Source organism: Cherax quadricarinatus, chromosome 19, assembly GCF_038502225.1.
Source record: "Cherax quadricarinatus isolate ZL_2023a chromosome 19, ASM3850222v1, whole genome shotgun sequence".
NCBI lineage: Eukaryota > Metazoa > Arthropoda > Malacostraca > Decapoda > Parastacidae > Cherax > Cherax quadricarinatus.
Window position 1 is genome coordinate 38,776,593 of NC_091310.1, and position 20,973 is coordinate 38,797,565.

The 20,973-nt window shown below is 37.2% G+C and overlaps 1 protein-coding gene across 8 annotated transcripts in view; it reads right to left on the reverse strand.

Annotated features, from left to right (window-relative positions):
- LOC128688365 (zinc finger protein PLAGL1) overlaps positions 1 to 20,973 on the reverse strand; it is an 85,073-nt gene that overhangs the window by 52,418 nt on the left and 11,682 nt on the right. For 6 of the 8 annotated variants that reach the window (XM_070086678.1, XM_070086677.1, XM_070086680.1 and 3 more), the window contains exons 2-4: positions 20,322 to 20,350; positions 18,344 to 18,448; positions 16,992 to 17,081 (exon numbers count right to left, since the gene is read on the reverse strand). Coding sequence is in view for 2 of the 8 variants with exons in the window: in XM_070086677.1 (XP_069942778.1) it covers positions 16,992 to 17,013 (22 nt within the window). In the remaining 6 variants the exon portion in view is untranslated. The remainder of the gene's footprint in view (positions 1 to 16,991; positions 17,082 to 18,343; positions 18,449 to 20,321; positions 20,351 to 20,973) is intronic. The other 2 variants (XM_070086676.1, XM_070086679.1) reach the window with 1 other exon arrangement.

Sequence of the window (20,973 nt, forward strand, 5' to 3'; positions counted from 1 at the left end):
TTTTATACTGATATAAAATTACAGGATCTTGCAACTGATAAAAGAATGACTAGAAAATGTAGATACCAACAAAAGCACTAAACTGGATTAGGTACAATACATACATTTCAACTGTGAAGTTTTTAGCAAGATTTTTTTTTTAAACGGGACACATTTTATTGTGAGTAGTTACAATCAGTATAATGATACACAAACATACCATGGATTATCCTCATATTTCATAGTTTTTAGCTAATAAATGAAAATATAAAGTATATCTTGATAAGAGACCCAAACCTTGGAAATAGCACCTTGAAATCTGACCATACAACTGAAGATCATTTGGTTCATGAGATAATCTATAGTAAAATAAATAATGACATAATATTATAACCTGATATCACAAGCAGCTTTAGCATGAGTGAGCAAGTTTATTTGATGAATAACCAGAAATCCCAATAATACATCTTCATACGAAAAACATCTTTGCACGTGTAACACTCGCTTCATAATTCAAGAAAAAAGACGTTGAAACATTGCAGAACTTTTTTGCCTTGTGATATTTAGTATAACTGTTTTTAGGCTTGGCCATTTTACAATACTGCATATACTATATTCAAATCCTGGAGGAGTTTAGGGCCTGATCCCAAATCTGCACACTCCCAAAACAACATACTGATTTAAGAAATATAGAAGAAAAGCAAAATAAACCCAGTGAAAAGTAGGAGCATTTTTAGCAAAACAGGAGAACTGCTGTATCCACATTTGTGGGCCCAGACAGCAAGGGGAAAAAAAAAAAACCTTGAAATCAGTCATGGCAATGTCACACAGGTATCCTATTATTTTATTATGATATTTAATAGTTCTACTGTTATTATTTTTCCATTTATTAGATATATTGATTAATTTTGACTACTTACATAAGCACCACTCATGAAGATAATTACTTTTCTGAGTAATTTCAAGGTTACCTTATTTAGACAAATTTACACTCAAACTTACTGCTAAAAATTAAAATTCCCCATTACCCTTCAAAGATAGCAATTTTCCATTACACTCTACCAATAGTCATCCTTTCTTCTTTTCTCTGTTTTTTACATTTCGAACGTCAATTGTTGATTGCATTACATGTTGAATAAATCAGTTTTTGAACGAGGTGTTTGAGAAAAAAAAATGTTCTGGTTTTTGTACGTTCTCTTGGTTGTCGACGGACAACTCTACATCAAAGAACTTTTTGAAAGGTGTTTTGAAATCACTTCAGAAACAAATTTAACCCTCAGGAGTTCTTGAAGGGCCATTTCAATGTCTTCACTTGCTTAAGGCTTATAGACAAAGCCTGGGGGAATGTATCTTCCAGGACTATGCAATCAGCATGGAAGAAATTGTGACCTGACTTTGTGACAGTCAGGGATTTTGAAAGCTTTGAAGATGAGCCTGAGCTGGTAGAGGATAGTGTCCCTGGGGAAGACCTTGGGCCTAAAGGTGACTGAAGATGATATGGAGGAGTTGGTGGAGGAGCATAGAACTGAACTCACCACAGAAGAGCCTCTAGACCTTCAGAAGGAGAAGCAATAGATTGCAGCAGAGGAGCTGTCATCAGAGGAAGAGGATGGAAGGGATGATGTGCCCATTGCACTTGTCAAGGAAATGAGTGCTAAATGGCATGAAGTGCAGGAGTTTGCTGAAAAATACCATCCAGACAAAGTAGTGGCCACCCATCTCTCTAACATGTACAATGACAGTGTGATGTCTCAATTTAAACAAGTGCTAAAACAGAGCCTGAATCAAACCTCACTGAACAGGTTTTTAGTGAGACAAAGAACCAGTGAGCCAGAACAAGATGTTAGTAGTGAAGAGAGACAATGAAGAGAAACAACATTAGCTCTCCTCTGACAGTTAAGGGGCAATTAAATTTTCATTTACTGTACAATATTTCAGTAAAATTTTCATTTAGTAATCATTTTTACAGTTTTCCTGTGCAGTATAATTTTATAGATTGCTTTATGTAGTATTTATTATTATATTGTCATTTGGGGTCTGGAACGGATTATTTCTATTTACATTATTCATTATGAGAAAAACTGCTTTGGTTATTACTGATTTTGGTTGTCGAATTGACATCCAGAACGAATTAAATTCAAAAACTGAGGTTCCACTGTATATAAATTTCTTCTGCAGAAATTAAGTCTCATTCTTTTACAGTTTGGTTTATTAGTACAGTGGAACCCTGGATTTCATACTTAATCCATTCCAGAAAGTCGTTCTAAATCCAAAAAGTGTGAAAACCAAAGTAATATTTCCCATAAGAAATAATGTAAATACAGTGGACCCCCGGTTAACGATATTTTTTCATTCCAGAAGTATGTTCAGGTGCCAATACTGACCGAATTTGTTCCCATAAGGAATATTGTGAAGTAGATTAGTCCATTTCAGACCCCCAAACATACACGTACAAACACACTTACATAACTGGTCGCATTGGGAGGTAGTAGATTAGTCCATTTCAGACCCCCAAACATACACGTACAAACACACTTACATAACTGGTCGCATTGGGAGGTGATCGTTAAGCGGGGGTCCACTGTACAATTAATCCATTTCAGACACCCAAAAATATTAACAAAAAATAATTTTTTTAAAGAATAACTATAGTTTTAAATGCAGAAAACAATGAGAAATGAATATAAAGGACTAATGAAATGGATAAATGAACATTTAACATCACTTTTACCTTTATTGAAGACTCTTGTTGGCGTATGGAGGGAAGAGGGTTTATGTTTAGAGACAGGATAAAATACTTAAATATGATGCTAATATCAACTCTATGGCTTATTTATCTATCACAATTCATTTAATATGACATAACAAACAATATTAATAACATAGTAACATGATATACAGTGGACCCCCGGATTACGTAGTCGTCGGATTTCGTAATATTCATCAAAATATTGGCTCTGTGATCATCATTGAACTTCGTAATAGTCATTCATCCCGATGTGTCCACGCTCCGACACACCATTTACAACCAGTGTGCCACTGTTTATCAGCCAGTGAGGACGATCCCAAACGTTCATACAATACATTTTGTATTATTCAGTTCTTTTTAGTGCTTGCAACTGCTAAATAAACCACCATGGGCTAAAAAAAAGCTCCTAGTGCCAGACTTTTGGAAAAGAAGGTGTTAAACATGATAGAATTCAAGAAAGAACACACCAGCCAGGGTACTTCCCCACACACACAAACCAGCCAGGGTACTTCCCCACACACACCAGCCAGGGTACTTCCCCACACACCAGCCAGGGTACTTCCCCACACACATTATTTCATTGGAGTGGGACTTGCGCATGAGTGAATAGTGAAGGACCTGCCAAGTATGGGCCAACAGGTTTGCTGCAGTGTTCCTGCTTTCTTATGTACACCAGCCAGGGTACTTCCCCACACACACCAGCCAGGGCACTTCCCCACACACCAGACAGGGTACTTCCCTACACACACGATTTGATTGGAGTGGGACTTGCCCATGAGTGAATAGAATTATCAAAGCTCATTGCTTGGGAAGCATTGAAAATTGGGTTGGGCAAATACGATTCTGTTAATGGGAGAGTGTGTGAAGGACCTGCCTAGCATGGGCCAACAAGCCTGCTGCAGTATTCCTGCTTTCTTATGTTCTTATGTACACCAGCTGAGGAAATTGCTTCAGAGGAGAAAGAGAAAGGGAAGAAGGTGACTTCTTCCTTCTTCAAAGATTAAGGACATTTGTGCAAAGTGGAGTGAGGTGCAAACATTTGTGGAGGAACATCACCCTAACCCTCTCCCCTCCTCCCATCTTCCACACACCAACAAGAGTCTCCAATAAAGGTAAGTGTGAAATTGTTGTTTTATACTCGATTTCTCATTCTTTTCTGTATGTAAATCTATATTTAATCTATAAAAAAATAATTTTTGTTAATACTTTCGGGTGTCTGAAATGGATTAATTGGATTTACATTATTTCTTATGGGGAAAATTAATTCGGAAATCATCGGGTTCAGGTTTAGTCACTCTCTCTCTGGAATAGATTAATTACAAAAACTGGGGGTCCACTGTATACTCTAGAATGAATAAAATATGTCATTACGTATGTGACTAGTGGTGGTGGTGTTGTTGTTGTTGGGTTTATCAGGGCCACTGACAGCATAAGCTGTATAGTGGTGGTGGCGGTGGTGGTGGCGGTGGCGGCGGCAGCGGCCACCACCACTAAACACACTACTAGTCACACTGAAACACCACTAGTCACACTGAAACAATGTACGTAATTTATAAATAAGACATATTGTATAAAAACATAATAGAGAATGTAAAGAAATAAAGTGGTTATTGTGGAGAATATAAGGAAATAAAGTGGTTATTGAGATGCTGGCAGAGGTTTAGGGTGGTGGAAAATACGCAGGGTAGCATATGTTGTTAGTGGCCCTATATACCTCCAACAACATTGGAAGGTTTAATTTCGCGTCACCCTTTTTCTATCGCTTAATCGCTTAACTTACTTGCTACACTGTTAATGCTACACTTTATATCGCTGGCTGGTGCTATAGCTGCTTTAGTATCGTACATATCGCAGAATCACTGAAGAAAGCACATTCTGCCCTCTCTCTCTCAGCCCTTTACCAAAGGGCTGGCACAAGGAACTTTCTTTGGGTCCATGGTGGCTTATTTCGCAGTCACAACTAATAAACAAGCACAAAAACTGCGAAATGTTTCGGATGAGTGCTCACTCAACCAGTGACAGAGCTAGACTGAAGCGGCGTCCCAGCAGGTGGATGCGTCTGATACATGTGATTCCCTGGACAAGGTCTGAAATTCAAAACAAAATTTCGCACAAAAGTGTCTGAAATCCGAAAAGTCCAATATCCTGTGCGTGCGAAATCTGGGGTTCCTCTGTATAAACTTATATGGGACGATTATCTTATTTCAACAAAATTATTTTTTTCCTACCTCTCAGTGAATGTCTTTTTTTGTACTGTAACTAGTACTGGAGAGTCTGATGAGGCCAATAATCAAGATAAACCAAACCATACCATGGGTGGGGATAGAATCCGCGATCAGTCATAAAACGCCAGACTGACGCGCTAGCCACTGGCTAGCACTTTGGTCTGGAGTTTTATGACTGATCGCGGGTTCTATCCCTGCCCGTGGTATGGTTTGTTTGCAATCATGTCATTACGATTTCGTGAGCCATCAAGATAAACCAACAAGAGTCTACATGCAGTATTCCATATAAAAGCTAAATACTATTCACGCATACAACAAACCTCCACTGTTGTACTAAAACAATCATGCCTTGTACTCTTTATTTTGTATTCATAAAGGCAGCAAGGTCATTAATAAAGAATGGTACCAACCTTAATTTTCCTAAAAAATTTTCTGGTGTCATCATAGTTGTGTGAGGAGTGCCATACTTTTAATATACAGAAACTCGTATTTTTATTTTTTCTCCTTTCAATAAACTGGCCATGTCACACCAAGGCTCAAAAAGAAAAACAAAAGTTTCTCTTTTTAACTTTAGTAATGTATACGAGAGAAGGGGTTACTAGCCCCTTGCTCCCAGCATTTTAGTCGCCTCTTACAACACACATGGCTTACAGAGGAAGAATTGTTTTCCACTTCCCCATGGAGATAAGAGGAAATAAACAAAAACAAGAACTAGCAAGAAAATAGGAGAAAACCCAGAGGGGTGTGTGTATATATATGCTTGTACATGCATGTGTAGTATGACCTAAGTATAAGTAGAAGTACCAAGACATACCTGAAATCTTGCATGTTTGTGAGACAGGAAAAAGACACCAGTAATCCTATCATGTAAAACAATTACAGATTTCCATTTTACACTCACTTGGCAGGATAGTAGTACCTCCCAGGGTGGTTGCTGTCTACCAACCTACTACCTAGGTTTTAGCATTTTACCCATACAAAATAAATTAGTAACAGAGAACACAAACTTGTGTCAGAATAAATTTAGCACTTAAATCCATAATACTAGTTATCAGAAGTGAAAAATCATTAAATTGTTTTTTATATTCTAATACCATCTCCATAATACAATTAGCAAAAATATTCATTTGCCAGCTCTGGTTTAACCCTTTCAGCAGTCATCTTGCTGAACTACATCATCAAGGCCAGGGTCCTTCAGATTGTTCTATGTTATGAGTTAAGCCCACTCAGGTAAGCTATGAGCAGTAAATTTTGGCCTAGATATGAGAAAATGAGTCTGTGCAGTGTGCACAGTGTAAAAAAAAAAAAAAACTGCATCATCGATGGGGCAAGCAAATTAATATTATTATAATCAAAACTAAGTGCTAAATCCACAAGAGTCATACAGTGCTGGAAAACCAGTGGGGAAAAGCAAAGCTCTGACCTTATGTTTAATTTAATGTATAGTGACTTTGAGGTGTTTTGCAGGATGACTTTTGTGGCTTTGTTGGCCGTTTCTTGGTACTATTTGATAGAAGGAATACAAATTGCCAATGTACAAACTGCCAACTGTATGTCTGAGTAATTCCATAAATTTTCAATCAAATTTCATATTTTTGATGTCATTACCTTCAGAAAAAGATTCTCTACCAATTCAGAAGAAATTAAAGAAAACAATGCCGACATTGCAAGTACTTTTAAGTTTCAGGGCTTCTGACAGTAAAGGGGGTTAACCCTTTCAGGGTCCCCAGGCTCTCTGCAAGACTTGTTTTCAGGGTCCCCAAATTTAAAAAAAAAAAAAAATTTCTTATGAAAAGACAGAGAATATTTTCCAGATCATAATGACACCACAAGTATGACATTTGATGTTAAACTTACGGAATTATGCTCTCGCGAGGTTAGCAGTCTCAATGATGCTTACGCAGCGGCGATTTTGCCCACTTTGAGCCCTATTTTCGGCCAATTCCAGTGTACTAGTCGACAAAAATCATAACTATTTCGCTAGAACTCCATTTTTTCTATCGAATGAGTACAAGAAACCATCCATTTACCAATTTCAACTATCCAATAAAGTGGTCAGAATTTAGCAATTTTGCCAATTTCACACAAATTTCAAAAGATGCCAATTTCCGAACAGGGTCCAGAATAAACAAGAAAGACATTCCTGGCACTAAAATAACAAGTTCTCTGTTCGTTAGTCACATCCCCAGGCCCCTCTTTTATTTCTTTGGCTTTCCACTTTGAATTTTTATTCTCACAAAAAATAGAAGATTTACTGTTATGCAGACTACTGCATTAGTGTAGAAATGGTACAAATATTATCAGCACACTTGTGAAAGAATATTAGACTCACTAGTTGACCTGTATTGGACGCTTGGCATGATTTGTTTACTTTTGAACTTTGGTAAAAATCGAACATTTCTGCTACTTTGAGCTCAATTTCAAGGTACTTTTCATTGTAAAACCAGTCAAACTCATCTCAATTTCTGTAATATGTCTTCCATTCTATAAAATGAGACCAGGAAAACTAGAATACAACAATAAATACCATACAAAAATACAGTGCAAAGTTGCTGTTTTAATATAAAAACACGGTTAAAGTTTTTTTTCTCATTACGCACTGTGTGCTGCAGGATTTTTTTTATACTGCACACACTGACCACATAGACCCATTCTTTCATATGTAGGCCTACCAGCTTTCTCTCACTAGATTTGAGGGCGCTAGAATTTAGGCATACTAGTACGTCAAAAACCCTGGGGCGTAAGCCGTACTAGTACGGCCAAAACCCTGAAAGGGTTAATGGCAATCAATTTAAGTAATAGACTAATTACGTCTCAATTAGGTATTTTTCAACCCTGTATATAACTGGTAGAAGTAAACATTCGTCCCCAAGTGATTATCATCAGATGCTCATTTGAATGTGGATAAAAAAGGGCAAGCAACCATAGCATTAACCCTTAAACTACCAAAGTGAGATCCGTTTTCTCTGATTTAAGCCTAACCAGGCCATTGTCACTGTCTTTGTCAAATGAGATCATTTTGGAGGCTCTAGAATTTTGGCGTAAATTTACATCAGCAATTTCCCTGCTGGGGTAAATTTACGTAACTAGCATCTTAAGGGTTAATGCTCTGTTCTCTCTAGACAGATTTTAAAATTTTTTGACTTCAATTATAAAATACATATTTGTAAACATTACTAAATTTCAAAAAGAAAAACTTTTTTTTTTTTAGCTCACCCTGCCTAGGTGGGATACAGCCAGTTTGTTGAAAAAAAAATTGGTAAAGAACAAAAATGTGTTAATTAATACATTTTTTAAATGAGAAAGCTAGAAATTCTTTACAATGTTTTTTTTTATGAAATAGAGTAGCATTTCTCAGTCAATTTGTCAGACAGCACAACAGCTGCTTAAGCTTCAGCCCACTCATGGCCTCCATGGGAACCCCGGCCCAATGTTCCACACTCATGGATATAGGCAGAGTAAACCCTTGATTTAGTGGACAAATAGGGGAAGAGTATGTCCATTAAAACTGATTTTTGTTAAATCCAAAACACGAGAGCATTTTTTCCACAATCATAATAATACACTGGATCCCCGACTTACGATATTAATCCATTCCAGAGAGCACATCGTAAGACGAAATTATCGTAAGTCAAATTAATTTTCCCCATAAGAAATAATGGAAATCAAATTAATCCGTTCAAGACATCCAGAAGTATGAAAAAAATTTTTTTTGCCACATGAAATATACATTTTCCTACTCACAAAAAGAAAGATACATGCACAATATATATTGTGCATGTACTACTCTACTAAATGAAGAATAAATAACACTTAACTTTATTGAAGATGTGGTGATGAGTGATGAGACACTTTGTGTTCTGGGAGTGCCTTTTCCTCCTGAGTAATGTAGGTCCTGTTTGGGATTTTCTTCCAGAACAGGCCTTATCACACTGTGTATGCCACTACGATTCTTAAATCTCTCAAACCAACCTTTGCTGGCCTTAAATTCACTAATACGAGCACTAGTTCCAGGTGTTTTTTCCTGTTCACCTGGGTGTTAGTTGACTGGTGTTGGTCGCATCCTGGGGCTCAAGATTAAGGACCCCAATGGAAATAAGTTAGTCAGTCCTCGATGACACATTGACTTTCTTGGGTTATCCTGGGTGGCTAACCCTCAGGGGTTAATTGTTTCTCGGTATTCTCGATAAGCCACACCAACAACAGTCTCTCCACATCTTCAAGTAGTACAGCTGACCGTGGTGCAGCAGCAGCAGCTGACCGTGGTACAGCAGCAGCTGACAGTGGTACAGCAGCAGCTGACTGTGGTGCAGCAGCAGCTGACCATGGTGCAGCAGCAGCTGACCGTGGTACAGCAGCAGCTGACCATGGTACAGCAGCAGCTGACCGTGGTACAGCAGCAGCTGACCGTGGTACAGCAGCAGCTGACTGTGGTACAGCAGCAGCTGATCATGGTACAGCAGCAGCTAACTGTGGTACAGCAGCAGCTGACCGTGGTACAGCAGCAGCTGACCATGGTGCTACAGTAGCAGCTGACCGTGGTGCAGTAGTGGCAGACCATGGTACAGCAGCAGCAGCAGCAGCAGCTGATGGTGTTACAGCAGCAGCTGATGGTGGTACAGCAGCAGCTGACTGTGGTGCAGCAGGAGCTGACCATGGTACAGCAGCAGCAGCAGCTGACGGTGCTACAGCAGCAGCAATGGCAGACCATGGTACAGCAGCAGCAGCAGCTGACAGTGGTACAGCAGTAGCTGACAGTGGTACAGCAGCAGCTGACAATGATACAGCAGCAGCTGACCATGGTACAGCAGCAGCAGCAGCAGCAGCTGACATTGCTACAGCAGCAAATGATGGTGCTACAGCAGCAGCTGACCGTGATGCAGCAGCAGGTGACCGTGTTACAGCAGCACCAGCAGCAGCTGACCGTGATGCAGCAGCAGGTGACCGTGTTACAGCAGCACCAGCAGCAGCTGACCGTAGTACGATAGTATTTCGATAGTATTTCTCACCCTTTTTACCGCAGGGTTGGCACTAGAAGCTTTCTTTGAGCCCAGGGTGGCTTATTTAGAAGTTACAGGCACTAAAAACACTAGAATACAAAATTTATCAAATGTATGTGCGCAACCATCCGCTTGGCTTGTAAACAATGTCACACTAGCTCAGCTGAGGCACTCAGGCCAGACAGACCAGACGGCCACGTTCGGGACGAATGATGTAAGTCGAGTTTTTCAAAGTAGGTTGGGGTCAAATTTTTACACTGACAAGCATCGTAAGTCGGTTTTATCATAGGTTGAGGCCATCGTAAGTCGGGGGTCCATTGTAATAGACAATTTTTTCGGATTTAACCCTTCGAGGGTCCGTCCCGTAGTTCTATGCCTTGTCCACAGGGTCCAAGAATTTAAAAAAAAACAAAGAAATTTGTTATTTTTTCTTATGAAATGGTAGAGAATTTTTTTCTGAAGCTAATAAAACAAAAAGTACAAAATTTGATGGAAAATTGATGAAATTAAACTTCTGCAAATTTTGCTGCGCCAGCGATATTTATGCATTAGCAATTTTGCCCACTTTGACTCCTATTTTAGGCCAATTACATTATTCCAGTCGACCAATTTCTTAGCTATTTCACTAGTATCACTTCTATTTTATGCCCCATCTAAGATTAGTGTTATTGTTGAACTTGTAAACTGTATTGTACTCTCAGAGTATTCATGGGGATGTGAACCATGAAAAGAACATTGATGGTGAATTCACAGATAAAAAAAACTTATTTAAATAAGAAAGGAAAGACGTGTTCCAGATATTAATAAGGCTATAATATCATATATGAGTCACAGTTATGAGAGCTCAGCTCATGGATCACAATGTAATATCACAGGCAAGTTGTGGATAATGTGTTATACTGTATAGGATAATAAATAGGATATAAAATAAAACCTATGGGTAGGCAAATTCAGGAAAAATAAAATAACGAAAAATATTTCTAATAATCATACAAAGATATTACAGTAGGTAGATTTACATACCATTTGGCCATATTTTGATACAATTATAATACAGATTACAATTAATACAAATCATATTCAATAGTCACTTGTAATTCAAAGCATTTTGAGCAAACTAATTGTAAAACCAAACACACTATTTAATTCTAGTTCTTGAATACAATTTAAGGCATTGTATATCAGTACAACATGAGTAATTCATTCCAGTCATAAACATGACGAGACAGACTACAAATGATGAGTTAGACAATTACAAATTTATATGGATATGCATCAAATTTATGTACTTCTTCTGGAGTAGATGACAAAAAGACATGAGTAGCTACAATGAATTAAATAATATATGTAACATATATGTAAGATTTAATTGGTGCTTTTTAAACAAGATAATTAAAGCTGCTGGCAGACTGGCAACTTTTGGCATTTTCAAGCAACACATTCCATATTCTTGAGCCTTTTATTTTCAAGGAGTTTCTAAACAGGTTAAGTTATACTTGTGGTATATCTAATTGGTACCTGTTCCTTGTATTGTGTTTGTGTGTTCTGCTGCTGTTCTCCAGAAAGAGTTTAAGCTGTGTTAAGAAATTTTAAGCTTCTGAACAGGGAAGAGGGGTATTCCGTGGAATCTGAATGAGAGATAAATTCTAAGTAAAGCTGATTTTTGCTGAGTAACAACAGGCATCAGGTGATTAGCTGTTGTTGATTCCCCATATACAAAAACCATAGGTGAGGAAGGAATAAATCAGAGAATAGTACAAAGTGAGCAGAGATGTTTAGGGTACATAATAGATGATCTCTGACAGAATGCCCACCATTTTATTCATTTTTTTTTTTTTTAAGAATTGTTCTGAATGAGTAGGATGAATTTTAGTTTGCTGTCCAGGGATACACCTGGACAGCAGGTATATTATTTATGTTCAGATGACCATTTTGACTTTTGTTCCCAAACATAATGTAAAAGTTCTTGTCAATATTGAGGATTAGTTTGTTAGTTGTGATCCAAGTAGACATATTTGTAAGTTTGGAATTTGCTATGTTGCTGAGTGCAGCTGGATCTGATTTGAGATGACAACAGTTGTGTCATCTGCAAATAGAATTGTTCAAGTTGCTGTGAAACATCAGGTTTCTTGCTGATGTATATAAGGAACACAAAGAGGGCTCAGCACACTGCTTGTAGCACATCTATGTTTATTAATCAGGATGGTGAAGAATAGTCATTAATGGTCACATGTTGGTGTCTGTCACTCAGGTGAGGTTTCATGTATGAAAGAACATGTCCACTTATTCCATAATGTTCTAATTTGAACAGTAGAATGTTGTGGTGTTATGGGCTACTGTATTAAAGGCTTTTTCAGATCAATACAGAGGCCCATCAGAAATTCATTATTTTCAAGAGAAATAGATTGAGCCGAACATTTTTATTAGTGCATTATTGGTGCTTTGTTCTAGCCTGGAGCAGAACTGACACAGGTTAAGATTATTGTATTTGAATGTGATGTCCTACGTTTATTTTTTTTTTTTCAAAAAAAAAAAAAAAAAAAAAAAAAAAAAAAAAAAATTAGTATTCTGATTAAATAAAAATGTACCACAGTTAACCACTGCTATCTGTCAAGTTTTAAGTAGTTTCTATGTATTAGGATTAGTCTGCCTGAAATGCCCCTGCATGATAGTGGCTTTCTTTGTACAGTGGACCCTCGGTTATCGGCCGTAATCCGTTCCAGAAGGTCGGCCTAAATCCGAAAAGGCTGAAAACCGAAATAACATTTCCCATAAGAAATAATGTAAATCCAATTAATGTTTCAAGACACTCAAAAGTATTAACAAAAAATACATTTTATGAAGAATAACTATAGTTTTACATACACAAAACGATGAGAAATAATTATAAAGCACAAATTTTAATGATAAATGAACATTACATACCTTTATTGAAGACTCTTGTTTGCGTATTGAAGGCGAGGAGGGGAGAGGGAGTTGGGAATCCCCCTCCATAGGGACTTCAGGTATCAAGATAGGGCTTTGATACTGCCACAGTACATTCATTACTTACCTTAAAATATTTGTAGTCTTAATGTAGGGTGAGAGTCAAGTAATATTTTTTTGTAGGAATTCAGTGTAGGTAGCCAGCAGATATAGGTCCACATATGTAGCCCCCAATGGGCTACACTACACAGCCATATTATTACATCAACATACCATGTTTACTGGTTTAATCATTTCTAACAACTACCTTTAGATGCCATCATAAATAAAGGGAGAAGTAATGAATAATTCATGCTGAAAATTGTAAACAAACATTTATGAAGGGTGGTGACTGGACCAGATGTCAAATTCAGTTTTCTCTAACGATGAATCAGAGAAAACGTAATGTTTACCCTCCACCCTCCTCCCTCCCTCCTCCTCGATTTGCCGGTACTCACCGCTCAACAGCATATAAACATTGCATGTTTATATGCTATATGCTATGTAACGTGTTTCTTATACAATTTTAAAGAAAATATCGTAGATGGATTAATGAAAATGCCTATATTAACATAAAATAAGACATTTAATGTGCCCAAGAGTGATTATTATTATGCATCCAATACGGCCAATCTCCGAAATGACGGCCAAAAACCGGGATAGAATTTTGGCCAAAAAAGCGGCCAAAATCTGAACTGGCCAATAACTGAGGGTCCACTGTACTCAAAAAAACAAAATTGTAATTACACATTGTAACCTTTAGAAAGAAATAAACCTTTACTTTACTAGCAAGTTTAAAATTGGACAGTAACTACTGACTTCTATTGGGTCACCACTTTTGTGGACTGGTGTAACTTTTGATAGCTTATGTCATGGAAATTTTTCATTTCAATTGTTTATTGAACAATGCTGCAATAGTTGGCAACAGCATATAAGCTTTCTTGTAGGGATGTGCCACAGCATTGGTATCAGCTTAATATTATTGGCATCAGTAGATATTAGCTAATTTTATGGTTATCAGTACCAATGTAGGCCTAAAACTGATTATTGGTATCAGATTAAAAAACTGGCATTGTCCCATCCCTACTTTCTTGTGTATTTGTGGTGGTATATGTGCCTTGTTTCCTAATTTATTTTTCAATGGTATAACTACTAAATAACCTTGGTTGAAGTGGTTAGGGATACTTAGTGAGCTTGGGTAGTTATAAGTGAGGTAATCTCTAACTTGGGTAGAAGTGTTTAATTTGTTTACTGTCTCAGAAGCTCCGAAGGGAGGTTCATTAGATTTAATTATGTTTTAGAGCTATTTCTTTGGATCTGGTAAACTTACTAGTGCCTAACACCTGAGAAAGTGTTTTCCACATCTTTTTTAAAGCTCCTTTATTATGACTGAATCTGCTAGCATAATACAGTTGTTTTGATTTCTTTAGGAGTTTAGTGAGTGTAATAGTATATTTCTTTAGGTAGTAGCCTCAGTCTGTATTGCTTCTCTTAGATATACAGTATATCAATGGACCCAAGAGACATTTGGTTAACCATGGGTTATATAATCTCTTCATTGTCATCTGTTCAGTTTTTACTGGGAGATATCTATTGTAGAGGCTTTGTACTGTGTGCAGGAATGCATGAAGACTGTTTGCTTACATCCCCTCACCCTTCCTCACACCCTCCCATGCACCACTATGACAAAGAAGTTGCCCAATGCTTAATGGGAGGGAGGGAGTCATCTATAGTCAGCCTGCCATGGTGCTCCTTAATGAAAATGTATGATACCAATAGAAATGAATTCCAATCTAGTGCATCTTAATAGAAATTGCACACTACTAGTGGAAACAAAACTTAGTCACAGAACACTGAAAATATGAGCTATGATCATACAACTTCAGGTTGTCTACTGTACTATAATTTACTTGAGCACAGTAAATGCTAATGTACATAAAAAAATGAAATACATGTATGTCCTTGTGGAATATCACTAGTAAGGTGCCACAAGAATCAGTGCTTGTCTTAACATTTCTAATCTATATAAATGACTTGGTGAGCAAGATAACATGTATAAAGGTATTCAGGGAAACCAGTTAGATGGACCTGAGTGCAGGCACAGTGCCTGAACTCTGAAGGAGGGGTAGGGGATATCTGCTATTATGAACTGTAGTATCAGCATCCCTCTGGCAAGACAGTGATGGAGTGAATGATAGTGAATGTGTTTCTTCTTTAATGGGTCATCCTACCTCGGTGGGTGATTGCTGGTTTGTCAAAAAAAAAAAAAAAAAAAAAAAAAAAAAAAAAAAAAAAAAGACTTGTAAGACAGGGACCTAGCAGTCACCCTCGACAAAATTTTGCCAAGGAAGATTCACATTAGCAAAATGCAGTGGTAAGCAAATCCTATCCAACACTGGCCAACTATAAAATAACAAATAGATATATGGATGAGAAAATGCTGAAAATGCAGTTTACATTGTACGTTACACCAAAATTTGAAAGTGCCCATGTAGTACGGTGTCTGTACCTAAAACTATGTTAACACGCTAAAAAAAAAGTTCAGAGACAAGCTACAAAATAGCTCTTAAGAGCCAAATATAAAATAAGTTTAAAAGAAAAGGCTGATATCATTGAATATGTGATCTCTGGCCGGCTGATAGGAAGAAACAAGAAGACAATCACATTCAAGATTATAAAAAGATATGAAAAATTTAAAATGAAGGCTTCCTAATCCCATCAATTAGTGCAAGAGGCCACACCTACAAAGAAAAGTTGACAGAGTGGCAAATCAATGAAAAATCATTTGAAGCAAGTGCTGGCAGTAATGCTAAGTCTGTTATATTTGGGACATAGCTGAAGAAAAATTATTCTGCTGTTAGTCCTTTACAACAGCTTAAGAGTTTACAAAGCAGTATTTGAAGGGGAGTGAAGGACATAGCTAATATGAGTACAATACAGTAAACTCTCAATACAACATACTAATAGGGGAGCAAGAGGTCTGTAATGGCAACTTTGGTAGATACAGAAGAGATTAATTTGCTGTGACAATGTCAATACGATTCAGGATTGCTTTATAAAATAGTTTGTGACAGAACCAACTAGAGGAAACAATCTGCTAGAATGGTTGTTGCCAACAAAGAATCACTAATTAATAATCTCGAGGTAAATGATGAGCTTTGGGAGAGCGATCACAAATCACTTAGTTTCGGGCAATTCTGTAACCAAAGGACTATACTTGTTTCTGAGTCAACTGACCCAGGAATTTTATTCTGCATTTCTGAAATCTGTTACATAGAGCTGCATTACATAAGAAGGTTTACTGTATCTTAATAATCTATGATTTAGGAAGTTTCCAGTAGGGTGATATTTATGTTTTCAGCATCCATTTATCAAAGAGTTCTCCTGTAGAAGCTTGGGAGGTGCAGGCTTTCTTTGAGATTAACATTCATCTTTTATAGCAAAGATCTATCTCTCAGGGTACTCTATAGTACCATGCACACTTTACTGTAAGCTGCCAAAGCCATTTGTTTAGTGAATATAATTTATACAAGATGATGACCATAAATAATTAAAATTTTACCTTTATTTTTTTTTTTTTAAGATTATTCAACTTGTTCTATTTTCACATTTTCACATTCACCTAGGCTACTCAATGCATCAATTTAAAAAAAAAAAGACTATTCTTCAGGAGTACAATGCCATCATGCCATAGGCTAAACAATGATACAGTACAGGAACTCCACTATAAACAAATACACATTACAAGTTTCCCTTAAAATCCCTTAGTATGTAGTCATTTTTTTTTTGTAGTATTTTGGTTATGATCTAGGTCTATGAATAAAGCCATAAGCCATCAAAACAAGCATGCACTTACCCACAAGTAATCAATGGCAATAGTACAAATATAACAACCATGCAATGTCTTAAGCAAAAATGAGCAAAGCACTTTTTATGCAAATATTGTAGTGAAAACAAAATAAAATACATGACTTAACACAATGTATATTAAAAGTGGGAAACCTATACAGTATGCATATAAAAAATTAAGTAATATACAATACTACTGTAGCAAAATAAAGACTGCACACTTACATAACTGGAAATCATGGGTCATCCTAGGCTAGGGCCACAATATTATTACAGCAGCCCTCATGGTGCCACTTGTGCTTGGATTCCCTCATGCTGTAAAACATATACATAAGTATTAAAAACTGCCCAAAATGCTCTGGAAAATAAAATTTGTTTGTTGTTTGTAAGGTAACCAATTAAATACAAACATTTTCATAAATATTCACCAAAATTGTGGGAGACGGCCGACTTGTTGAAAAAAAAAAAAACTAAGATAACATATGAAATATCTCTAAATTACAGTTAAACACTATTAAAAATCCCCCCAAAAGTAAAATCATTACAGTACTTTCCAAATTTACTACAAAAGTTATGCTGTAATGCTAAACTGTACATACATTAAAAAATCCTGAAGCGACTAAAAAATTAAATACCATGATTATAAAAAAACAACCCCAGCATTACATGTAAAAACAGAGAGGAAAGATAAGAATAAGGAAAAATTCACAAATAACCCACACTTGTAGAGGAAACCTTAGACAACATCTAAAATTTCTTCTTTATATGTGGGTTATATCTGAAATGTAAAATGCACCAAGCTCCATAAACTGCCAGTGGGTCATAACAAAACCTATATCAATACTATTTACAGGTACTCCTCACTTAATGACCGAGTTCTGTTCCTAAGAGTAGGTCGGTAAGAAAATTGGTCGCTAAGTGAGGAGCCGGCCCCTACTGATATTTCAAGCATACTGTACTGGTAGCAGGTTGGTCATTTAGAGAGAATGGATCAAAGTAGAATGACATGGAAAGCATATAAATCTATAGGGGAAGGAAAGAGGGGTAGGGGTCGTCCTCGAAAGGGTTGGAAAGAGGGGGTAAAGGAGGTTTTGTGGGCGAGGGGCTTGGACTTCCAGCAAGCGTACATGAGCGTGTTAGATAGGAGTGAATGGAGACGAATGATACTTTGGACCTGACGATCTGTTGGAGTGTGAGCAGGGTAATATTTAGTGAAGGGATTCAGGGAAACCGGTTATTTTCATATAGTCGGACTTGAGTCCTGGAAATGGGAAGTACAATGCCTGCACTTTAAAGGAGGGGTTTGGGATATTGGCAGTTTGGAGGGATATGTTGTGTATCTTTATACGTGTGTGCTTCTAAGCTGTTGTATTCTGAGCACCTCTGCAAAGGCAGTGATGGTGTGTGGGTGTGGTGAAAGTGTTGAATGGTGATGGAAGTGTTTTCTTTTTGGGGATTTTCTTTCTTTTTTGGGTCACCCTGCCTCGGTGGGAGACGACCGACTTGTTGGAAAAAAAAAAAAAAAAAAAAAAATATAGAACTAGGCATTAAAAAACAATAAAGTAAAATACACATACAGTACACTGGTCGGAGAGCTGGTTGTTAGTCCCAGTCGTTGTTAAACAGGCAGGTCGTTAAGTGAGGAGTACATGTAGTTACTTTTCAACCGATATATGGAGAACCTATGGAGCATGAATAAATTTTGTTTCAAAGCAGAGAAGCCACATTCTACAGATGCAGTCATTGATGGAGCCTTGCTAGCTAGTTCACTATGAGCCTTTTCCAAGTCATTTAGCATTACAAAACTCAAAATTTGTTATACAGTCTTGCTTTAAATTCTTTGGACATGTAAACAACTCTAAGCTGTAATTTCACAGTAGCTGTGATTTCAGTAACTGAAGAGCAAGCCCAGGAAATTCTTTTCCTAACCCTTGTATCTTAACCTGCGTAATGATGCTCTAGAAATCTGAACAACTCCAAATTTGAGAATCCGATAATAACCTGGTTAACCCGTAAACGGTCCAAACATATACTATATACGTTTTTTCAACATTTGAAAGTATGTAAAAAAAGTAGATCTTTTATTTTTTTCTACATTTGAAAACGTGTAAAAAAACCTTTGATCTACTTTTTTTTGTTATATTTGAAAATATGTACATAAAAAACCTATATCTACTTTTGGACCACTACGCATGTGAACGTAGATCTGCTTGGACCATTTACGGGTTAAATATCGAAGTGTATTCCTGCAATGTTTCTGGCAGAAATCTGTGGATGGGGGGTCAGAAGTCCCACTGCCAGCAATGGGACTTCTCAATGACAAAAAAGATTGTGGGGGAAATTTTAGCATCGGAATGGGTTTCTTATAAAGAGCGAAAAACTAATGTGAAGGACCTGGGGGTGATAATGTCAGAGTATCTTCACTTTCAGAGACCACAACAATATATCTACAACATCTGCTAGGAAAATGATAGGTTGGATAAACCGAACCTTCAAAACTAGGGATGCCAAGTCCATGATGATTCTCTTCAAATTGCTTGTTTTCTCTAGGCTGGAATATTGCTGTACATTAATTGCCTCATTCAGGCCACGCAAAACTGAAGACCTAGGGAATACACAGAAAACTTTCAAGGCACACAGAAATAAGATAAAACACCTAAATTACTGGGAATGGCTGACGTCCCTTGATTTGTATTCCCTGGAATGCTCGTAAGAACGATACATGATAATATATGTACACTTAAAAAATCCTTGAGGGACTAGTCCCAAATCTGCACACAAAAATCACTCAATACAAAAGCAAGACTCAGCAGATGCAACATCCCCCAAATGAAAAGCAGGGGTGCAACGAGTACATTAAGAGACAACAAAGTAAGTATCAGGTGCCCAAGACTGTTCAACTGCCTCTCAGCATATATAAGGGGGATTACCAATAGACCCCTGGCTGTTTTTAAGAAGGCACTGGACAGGCACCTAAAGTTAGTACCTGATCAGTTGGGCTGTGGTTCGTACGTTGGTTTACATGTGACCAGCAGTAACAGCCTGGTTGATCAGGCCGTGATCCACCACAAGGCCTGGTCACAGACTGGGCCATGGGTGCACTGACCCCTGAAATCCCTCTCCAGGTATACTCCAGGTATTAGGCTGCTCAATCCTACTTACATGACTTGGAAAAAATTGGGCTAATACAATTTAAATTAATAGTTTTCATCTTATGTCTGGCAGTGGCATATTATTTTACTCAGCAAGATGGAGAACAGCAGCAATGCAAATCCAATGTTGCATATTCCAAAGATAGATTTTCAATTATCAAATATTTCTGTCTAATAAGGTTCAAAATATGAACTTCTTTTACACCAGGTTAAATTAAATTAAAAGAAATAATAAAAATGTATTATGGGAAAACACATTCACACCCACACCATCACCATGTGACTAAACAAAACTATCAATATACGAATGCCCTTCCTATAAATGAAAGACTACAGTATATTAAACCCGATGGGTTATAATGCCATATAATAATATACAGTACATCAAAACCATTAAACTAACCTCCTTGGGCAGATGTGTGAGAGTCATGCCTGCAAAAAAATAAAAATGTAAGTATACAGCTTTACTATGGTAATCATCATCCTAATACAAAATACTACTTTTCAATAATGCCACTGATGCCCATTATTAATTCTGGTGTTTTTAAATCAGCCAGATGTGGTGATACACGTAGGATGTGATCACATACGTGGTGCATTACTGCATATCAGAGGAGGACAAGGTGCAGTGTTACCTGGCCATGTTGGAAGCTATCACGAGTAAATGGATGAATTTCACTCCCTCTTGCAATTAGCCAACTCTTCCTTCCTCAAAGAAGACTGAATTTCTGCTATGTATAATCACTATGGACTCTAATGGCTAACATACACCTACTTCAAATCATATTTAATGAACAGACAACAGTAAATACTGTATGTAGTGTAGTCATAAATGCCTTGTAGATACAAAATGCACAGCAGAAAGTGTGACTATGTATTTTGAGCGATAATTCTGAGAGCTGATTTTTTACTGAGTAACAACTGATTAAAGGTAATTAGCTGTTGCTGATCCCCATGCTCAGATACCATATGTACAACCATAGGTGAAGTATGGATAGATTACAGAGTAGTACACAGTGAGCAGGGATGCTTGAGGAACATAATAGGGTATTTCT